The sequence below is a fragment of the Hipposideros armiger genome, unplaced genomic scaffold, assembly GCF_001890085.2.
Source record: "Hipposideros armiger isolate ML-2016 unplaced genomic scaffold, ASM189008v1 scaffold_242, whole genome shotgun sequence".
In the NCBI taxonomy this organism is placed as follows: domain Eukaryota; kingdom Metazoa; phylum Chordata; class Mammalia; order Chiroptera; family Hipposideridae; genus Hipposideros; species Hipposideros armiger.
In genome coordinates this window covers 524,506-534,071 of record NW_017731592.1, presented here as the reverse complement: position 1 = coordinate 534,071, position 9,566 = coordinate 524,506, and the positions used below count along the sequence as shown (strand labels likewise).

The following is a 9,566-nucleotide window of genomic DNA, read 5'->3' as shown; positions in this document are numbered from 1 at the left end:
AGCATCTTAGCTGTGGAGGGCAGTGTCACTGGCCCTCATATGTGGGATCCGAACTGGGGCCCTCTGGCATCCCAAGCCAGCTCCCAACCAACGTGCCACTTGGCCGGCCCCATTTATGCACTCTTTTAATCTTCACATTATTTTGTGGGGGAGGCTCTGTTCCTATGCCCTGCTTATAAAGGGGAAACTGAGGCATGGTGTCACGTAACTCTCCTGGGTCACCCAGGTAGGAAATGGTGGAGCTATGGCCACTCAGAGGACTGGGGGTGGCTATCCTGGGTCCTCCACCGTCACCAGGGGACTCGCACAGCTCAGGCCTCTGCGTGTTGTTCCCTGGACCTGAGCCACATTCCCTGCAGCGCCCACATGCTTTGCATCCTCCATTCCTTCCCACTTTCACCCGGGTGTGACCTACCTCACCACAGGTCCCTCTGAGACCCCCACGAGCCTTCCTCATCTGCTCTTCTCTCCACAGCTGGCACGTTATACTTTTCTTTGTTGGGGCGTGAGCTGCATAAGGTCAGGGGTGTTGGGATTTCTGATCTGTCCCCTCTTAGCTGCAGTGCTGGGAGTGGCCTTCCTGACCAGGCCCGACAGGCGCTCACATGTGGGGAGTGGGACAGGTACACACAGATTGGAAGCAGAGAGCAGCGTGAGGCAGCAGGTGCCATCAGGTGTGGGCCCTGGCTCTGTTGCAGACCACACAGAAATGTGCCTTGGCGCCGCGGCTAGGCCACTGCTCCACATGGAGGGCCCCCGAGCACATCGCAGGGCACACGCCTTACCCCTGCTGCTGCCGCTGCCCGACCAGGCGGCCCTCGTTGGGAAGCTGTCCCTCTGTGTCATTCTTGGTTAAACACGGATTGTCTCAATCTCTCCTCGCACAGGTGGATGGCATCCTCAAAACCGTGCTTCGGGACGAGATCATTGCCTGGCACAAAAAAACGCAGGAGGACACCTCCTCTCCTCTCTCGGCTGCTGGGCAGCCGGAGAACATGGACAGCCAACAGCTGGTGTCCCTGGTTCAGAAAGCTGTCACCGCCATCATGACCCGCCTGCACAACCTCGCTCAGTTTGAAGGCGGGGAGAGCAAAGTGAACACGCTGGTGGCCGCCGCCAACAGCCTGGACAACCTGTGCCGCATGGACCCCGCCTGGCACCCCTGGCTGTGACAGCTGCTCCCAGCACCTGGAATGTGAAGGGTGCCTCAGGCCCCGAGCCACCAGCTTCCAGCTCTCTGCCTTATTCACTTGGTTCTCAGAAGTCCTGTCGTTTTACTGTGATGATGAATTATCTATCTTACTGGTCGCTTGTGCAAGAGTATTAATTCAGCTGTGGAGGAAGCTGAGCTGTTACAATGGTGAGGCGAATCGAATGGCAGAGCCGAACCTTACTCCAAGCTTTTATAACGACCTCTCAAGAAACCGGGACCCTGGCCTGGAGTTCTTTTGTGAATTCTTTTATCGCATCCCTCCCTCCTTGTGAGCACCCCGATGGAACTGTAAGAAGCAATTCCCTATGACTGTTTTTAACTCTTTCAGAAGTAGTACCCCATAGGCGCTTCATGCTTTTGTACAGGCCTTTGTAACAAGTGTACAGAAAACCCACTTTGTTAGAGAAACAGGAATTATGAACAAATCGTGCTGGTTTTTCTCTAAGCACAAACTTTTACGCTGTATGAACTGCTCTGGGAATCTCAGTGTTTGATGTGGATCCACACGCCTCGTCTCATCACCCTGCGGGGACCACCATTCCTCACATGCTGAGATGTGGGTTCCACTGGGAGAGCGGCAGGTGACTTACACTTTTTATTGGCCGGCTCTTTGGATGTCTCCTAGACATTTACTATCACTGTACCTGGAAAAAAAATCCCTTCTTCCTCCTAATTTAAAAAGAAACAGCAACACAAGTTTGTCTGTTAACTCCAGTGTGTGTTCACAATTTTATAAATATGAGTATTGAGAATGTTCTATCTAAATTTGTACAGTGTGATTTTTTTAGAATAAATATTTTATAAAAGGGTGTGTTGTTCCTTATATGTTAAAATGCCTGTTTCTGTGAGGTGTTTCCTCTTGCTGAGCGTGCCTCTGGTCCTGCCCAGCGTGGGCCGTGCTCCCATGAAGCTTTGTGGTGATTGACACGTGCTGCCTGGGCCTCCACCTGGAACTCGGGTCTGAAGCAGACACTCAGCCTGTTCTGGGACAGTGACAAGGAATGCTGTTCTTGACCTCCATAGTGTGAGGGGCGCCCAGGAACCTGGTCCCCTTCTGCTTTGTTTACACGTTTCAGGGTGGCTGTCCTATGACCTGTGTGCAGAGGTGACACCAGCAGGCAGCTGCTTCAGGGGCTGGAGGCCTCAGCTTGGAGCCGCATTCCCAGCAGGGCCGTTTCCTGGTGCTTGGAGCATCTCCGAGTGCTCAGCTCCACGAGCTTGTCCTGTTCGCCTGCACTTCAGGTGGGAGTGACAAAGCAGGATCGCTGCCCTGGAGGACGTGGGAGGGACAGTGCCTCATGTGGCTGTGATGTCCCAGCATGAGCAACTGAAGGACAGAGGATGGAAGTGTGCTGCTTTAGTTCTAAAGCGAAGATGCTGAATATAAAAGGACTCGCCTGTTGGAAGTGCCTCGTCTGCTGTGAGGATGGTCTTTATACAACTCGGGCCAGTCGGGGCCAGGGCTTGAAACCCTTTTCAGGCCCTAGCCTCTCCCAGGCCTTCCCTGTGCCCCATGTTGTTCCCCGTTGTCCCAGGCCAGCATGGGGTGAGGCCTGTAGTTGAGGTCACTCAAACTTGACCACGAGGTCCAGTCTGAGGGCCATAACCCAATGTGCTAGAAGAAGCAAAGCTTGAGGATGCGGTGGTGCTGGATTGTGACCGGGATGCCAGTTCATCTGCAATGGGTGGGACTGATGGCTACACCTGGAGGTCTTTATACCGATGTCCAGTCCTCACCTGTAGATGGGCCCAGCAGCCCCCAGGCAGCAGCCCCCACACTTTACAGAGAAGGGACTTGCAGCTTCCAGAGCGTATCTCGTTCATGGGCTTAGGGCCAGCCATGGAGAAATGGAGTAACTCTTGTCCAACGTGACTCCGACCCTCCTCTCTCTTGCTCCCCCTGCACCCTGTGACAGGGTTGAAGGTTGAGGGGCCAGGTATTGTCTATCTGGTTGGACACTCCCATTCTTTCTTTGGAGCTAATTGCAAGTTATTTTACAGTTACATGGAGGGCTGTTTTTGTGAGAGTGTCTTGGATTCAGAATGACAGGAGCTGTGTATTGAAAATGACAGGTGATGGCCGACTGGCAGCTAATAGGTGCTGTGATGCAGCCACCAGGCCTGAGGGGAGAAGGTGCCCCTCTGACTGTCCTCACTGTAACAAGGTCTCCAAGTCTGGGGTCAGGTCATTTGACACATTAAGTTTGCCTTTCTGCTCTTGGAGAATCACATGGTGTGTGTGGGTTGATGTATGAATGGCGTTTGGGTCCAGGGAGTCTGGAGTCCATGTACTGGTGAGAGGGCCAGGTGCCATCTGAGACTCGCCTACACCACATCCCAGGCTCAGACCCTGGTTTCTCGGAAAACCAACCTTTGAACAGCCAGGGCAGGAGAGCGTTCCCGGGGAGATCCAGCATCTTCTGAGTGCCATGTGTAAGTGGCAAGATCAAGGACCTGCTGTTGGGAGACCAGAGCCAGAGCCTCCGAGACCACAAGACTCGGCTTTCTCACCTGAACATGGCGTTGCTGGGAGACAGGCCCTCAGGAGTCGCTCAAGGTCAGAGAAAGGGCTCCTTTGCGGGGGTGGGGGGCGGGTGGGCGGCACACCTGGTATATGTCCTGATTGTCCAAACACTACTTCAAGGTAAGCACTGTTATTATTTTATTGTGGAAAACACACATAACAAAATTTACCATTTTAACCATTTTTAAGTGTGCAGTGCAGTGGCATTAAGGACAATCACGTTGTGTAACCATCACCATGGTCCATCTCCAAAATTTTTTTCATCTTCCCAAACTGAAACTGTCCCCATGAAACACTAACTCCTTGTTCTCTCCTCCCTCAGCCTCAGGAAAATAGTCTTCTACTTTCTGTCTCTGAATTTATTCCAAGAATCTCATCTAAGTGGAATCATACAATACGCGACCTTTTGTGACTGGCTTATTTCACTCAGCATAACGTCCTCAAAGTACATTCATTTTGTAGCACATGACAATTTTCTTCCTTCTTAAGGCTGAATAATATTCCATTGCATATATATACACCACACTTTGTTTATCCTTCTTCCATCGATGAACACTTAGGTTGCTTCCATCTCTTGGCTTGTGAACAGTGCTGCTATAAACATGTTTGACTCCCAACTTTGAATTCTTTTGGGACTATACACAAGTGGAATTGCTGGATCTTACAATTCTATTTTTCGTTTTTTAAAGAACTGCCATCCAGTTTTCCATCATGGCTGCACCATTTTACACTCCCACCAACAGGCACAAGGGCTCCTGTTTCTCCACATCCTCACCAACACTTGTTTTCTGATAAAAACACTTTTTTATGATAATCATCCGAATGGGTGTGGTTTTGATTTGCATTTCCCTAAAGATTAGTGATGAGCATCTTTTCTTGAGCTCATTGACCATTTGTGTATCTTTGGAGAAATACCTGTTCAAACCTGTTGCCCATTTTTTTTTTGTTTGTTTTAAACAACTATTTTTATTTCTTTTTTAAGATTTTTTTATTGGGGAATTGGGGGGATGGGAACAGTGCTGGGGAATTGGGGAAGGGGAACAGACAAGTTGCTGTCGTTTTGTTCTTCAGTCTAGTTGTGGAGGATGTCGCTTCACTGGCCCAAGTTGGCACCATCATTGCGCTCTTCCCCAGGTGAGGCAGATCAGTCGCCGGCTTTTGGACGGCCGCTCACTGCGGCTGCTGGCCTCTCACGCTGGCTGCTGGCTACATACGGTAGCCCATGGTCACCCACTGCCACAGGGGCTGCAGCCTACGCTGTCGCCGGCAACTCATGTGTTGCCCATTTTTTAATCAGGTGGTTGTAGGAGTTCTTTATATATTCTAGATATTAATCCCTTGTCAGATATGATTTGCAGATATTTTCTCCCATTCTGTGGGTTGCCCTTTCATTCTGTTGATAGTATCCTTAAATGCTGCTGCTACAGATGATTGTTATTAACTTTTTAATGTCATACCTGACAAAGGAAAAATAATTGGTATACAAGAGAAAAGTTTGGGAAATACTAGTCTAACCATCTCATGGTATATGGGTTTCTTTATAATAGTGCATGACTTTTTAAAAATTTATAGCTTATATTTAATTCCAAAATTTCATGTAGAGTCAGTGTGGACTTATATCATGCATACATCTGTAAATGAAAATCTTAAATAAAATACTGCTAAGTATAATTCAGACCTGTTTTTGCTCCTATGCCTCATGAATGTGGTGTGATAAAACCTAGTTATGGTACATTATCCTTTTTATATGTTTCTGAATAACATGCATTGTTTTTAAGGAATTATCTAGTTACTATATTCATCTTGAACTTATCAGCTTACCTTCAAATGATACTATCCTTCACCTATAATAGTAAGAATCTGACAACAGTGAACTTCCACTTCTCCCTTCCCATTATGCTATTAATGTTACATATTTTATTTTTATGCATTATTAATTTCATAATACATTGTTACTACTGTTTGCATTAGACCATGCCTTCTTAACAATATCAAGTGATATTGTTCCCTTATCACTGGGGGGGTAAAGGGGTTGGGTGAGGAGATAAAAACACCTATAAATTTCCTTGGGAAGGTGGTATATATTCATTTTTTTAGTTCCTAACAGGGTTTTTTGGTGTGTTTCTTAGGTTTTTCTATATATAAGAACATGTTTGGTCTGCTTTGCTCTCTGGTTTATGAAAGGGGGTGGGGACCAAACTGCCAGTGTCCCCAAACCATGCTGCCACACCAGAGAGGGGGAGAGGCAAAGGCAGGTAAAAATGCCTTCAGTTTTCCTACTTTTATGAATATAGTTTTTGTTTTTTTTTTAATTTTATTGGGGAACAGCCATGGTCATTGGTTACATTGCTTTCATGCTACAGTGGCATAGTTGACTCTTTTAGGGAGGGTGCAGCTCACCATGGCCCATGCAGGGATCAAACCGGCAACCTTGGCGTTATCAGCACCACGCTCTAACCAACTGAGCTGACCGGCCACCCCAGAATGTATCGATAGCTTTTTCTTGATTGGGCTTTTGCTTGGTTACAGGTCTTTGCCTGATTCCCGGAGCTGCCATAATTATTTTAGCCAGTGTTTAGTTGTTTGTCTAATGATTCCTGTGGGGTAAGGACTGGGGCTGCCTAGTCCTCCATGTTGCTGATGTCACACTAGGCAACTTATTTAAATTTTTCATTTTTTATTAAGCTATAATTTACAAAAGTGTATATTTTTAAGATTGTAAATGATTACGTAAACATACTAATTTTAACACTAGACTAAATCCAGCCTGTGGTTCACAGAAATAAGCTCTGAGGCGCCAGGGTCTTCTCAGTACCGATCACATAGTGAGTGACATGGCACCAGCCCAAACCTCTCCTCCCAGCCTCACATTCTAGGCAGAAAAAAGGGAACAGTTACCTCAGGAGACTCACTTTTAAATAAAGTACACCTTTATGTCTCAGAGGACTCTAATTATTGTTGAGTTTCCATTTATGAGAACTCAACATTATTTTAGAGGAGAGATAAGAATTTGCTCTTTTTCTGGGCCAATAAAAAAACTTAAGTAGCAAAGCAAAAGTACTATTTTTATACTAGCCAGAAGCCAAATAAGATAGAAATAAATTTGCAATAAGATCACATTTTATATTGTACATTTATAAATCATATCCTAAAAATTATAGTTTTATGAAGCTTCCATTTGAGCTGTGCAATCACCTAAATAACAGCAATTAAACTTAAAGAGAAAATGGTCAAAATTATTTTAGACAAAATAATTATTGCTGTATTTATGGATTACTTTAGAGGATTTATTAATAACAAAATTCTGTATTAACAGTACCTACAAATAGAATGAAGTGGAAGCAACTAACTTAAATGATTCACATTTCAATATTCTTCAGTTATTAATCATTCTATCAACATTCTGATTTGAACCATTGTATAATCTCTGAACTAAAAGCAATGAAGCTAAAAGAGAAAAAAAATTACTTCAGTACATAAATTACCGAGCACAGTCTGGCTGAGGTATTTGGGTCTTCTGATTGGCGCATTGGAGGCCGTACCTCAGGCTGTGTGGACAGAAGGGGGAATCCAGCTCGCAGTGTAGACATTTCTGTTGTCGGAGTGTATGTTGGGCCAACGAAGACTGTTGGAGAGAATTCTTGGGAGGCATCGTTGTTTTCCTGACTATAGGGAAAGACAGGTGCTCTTAGGCTGGTCCCTGGGTGCCCATGGTAACACCTGTGTCTGAGGGGAGGACCAGAGCCTCAGCCAGTAGTTCCAGGCAGGTGCGTGTCCAACTGTCTGGCTCTGCCTGGCCATCAGGAACACGGACAGCCTGGGGGAGGACATGGGGCCAGCCTGGGTCCCTGCACCTCACAGCTCGATGCTCCTTCTTCCTCAGCAGCCTGCTCAGAGGATTCTCTGTGGGTCTCTCAGGCCTCTGCCAGATGCTTCACCCAAAATATCACGGACATATGAGGTCTGACAATTAAGTTCGTGAACTTGTTGCAACGATGTTCCAACTGGACATTTAACCAAGTTTACTATTTGGAAGTGCTGAAAAGGCTGCGTGAAAAAGTTGGACGACCTGAACTTTTCGCCAACAATCCATGGCTCTTGCATCATGACAATGTACCAGCTCACATGGCACTGTCTATGAGGGAGTTTTTAGCCAGTAAACAAATAACTGTATTGGAACACCCTCCCTACTCACCTGATCTGGCCCCAGTGATTTCTTTCTTTACCTAAAGATAAAGGAAATATTGAAAGGAAGACATTTTGATGACATTTAGGATACCAAATACGACAACAGCTCTGATGGCCATTCCAGAGAAAGAGTTCCAAAATTGCTTTGAAGGGTGGACTAGGCACTGGCGTTGGTGCATAGCTTCCCAAGGGGAGTACTTCGAAGGTGACTGTAGTGATATTCAGCAATGAGGTATGTAGCACTTTTTCTAGGATGAGTTCTTGAACTTAATTGTCCAACCTTTGTTAAACTTTGAATTCCTTCTGATAACTTTTGTCTGAAGTGTGCATTCTCTTTTCCTAAACTGTTTCTCTCGTGTGGAAATGAGCTGGCCTTGATAATGGCCTTTGAGGATCTGTTTCCAGAATTTGGGTCTCTGATGAGAGCCCCAGCTCTTCGCATGCGTGGCTGATCCTTCAGGAAGGTTCTTCTCTTTTCACAGGGAATTTGCTTGATTGAATATCCAATAGAAATTCATGTTTTTATCTCGGTGCAGTTTCTGCCAGAACTTTCCATTTTACTTTCTGCCACTGTTGTTTTTAGAGTCATAAAGGAAATGGGACATTTAGACACCCAGGTTCTGGCCCCAGCACCAATGCTGTTAGTTCCGTGACTGACTTGACAAGGCTGGTTTCCCCTTGGAGCAGAGCAGCTCTTGACGCCCTCACACTGCAGGATGGATTCACACACCAGTGCCTGCAGGTAAATGTCGAGCCCGTTTTCAGTATTTTCCAAACCTAGACGATCCTATAACTTTCATATATGAACTACTTGATTTCAAACTTTTTTATAGAGGTTTGTGGATTTTAATTTTTTTTAGTTTTATTGAATATAACTGACATATCACTGTATTAGTCCAGGTGTACAGTATGATTTGATATATGTATTTACCGCTGTTTTTTCTGACTCTGGTGAAGTATTCTGTTTGGAGATTTTTCAATACGATCTTTAAGAGCATTGATGAGTTTATCTTTCTTTGCTACTTTAGCATACATTTGGTTTCATCTTTCTTCGAGTTTTAAAATATACTTATTTTAACTCAGCCACATCAGTCAGTTTCTTCAAAAATCCTTCCAACTCGCCCCCTGAGGGATTAATGGCTCTGTCACCTCCAGGTCCAGGTTCCAAAACTGTCCATGTTCTCTCCACAATGTCACTGACCCTTCCTGTGGACCTGGAGCCAGTGGCCTCACATCTTCACCCATTCCCCATGGCTGCTGTGGTGAGTGAAATAGAAGAAAAAAGTGGGAGGAGAGCGCCCAGGTAGGGGAGAAGGGGCGTTGGATGGGCCTGTGTCTGGCCCACCCCTCCATCCAGGTGACTCCTGGCTCAATGGACAGCTGGTGCCAGAGAGCACAGCTTTGGGCACGCTGGCTGCAGACGGCTCAGCACTGGGAAGGGCTCAGGGTGGCAGCTGTGGAGCTTGGTGGACCTGTATGGAAAACTGGAAAGCTTTTCATATCAAAGAACTAGACGATATGAGGGTGCAAAGGCTTTCCCAAGTCGTGCAGCGCTGCCCCTCTGTCCAGGGCATGAGGCAGTGACAAGCGCTGTGCTGACAGAGCAGGGTTCCCAGCCCTCGTGTGGAAGCGGGAGGCAGA

General features: G+C 46.3%; 1 protein-coding gene across 1 annotated transcript in view; it reads left to right on the top strand.

Annotated features, from left to right (window-relative positions):
• TRRAP (transformation/transcription domain associated protein) overlaps nucleotides 1–2,024 on the top strand; it is a 127,403-nt gene extending 125,379 nt beyond the window's left edge. The window contains 1 exon segment of the mRNA XM_019655561.1: nucleotides 888–2,024. Within this exon segment, the coding sequence (XP_019511106.1) occupies nucleotides 888–1,172 (285 nt within the window). The 3' untranslated portion in view covers nucleotides 1,173–2,024.
• Nucleotides 2,025–9,566: the final 7,542 nt, after the last annotated feature.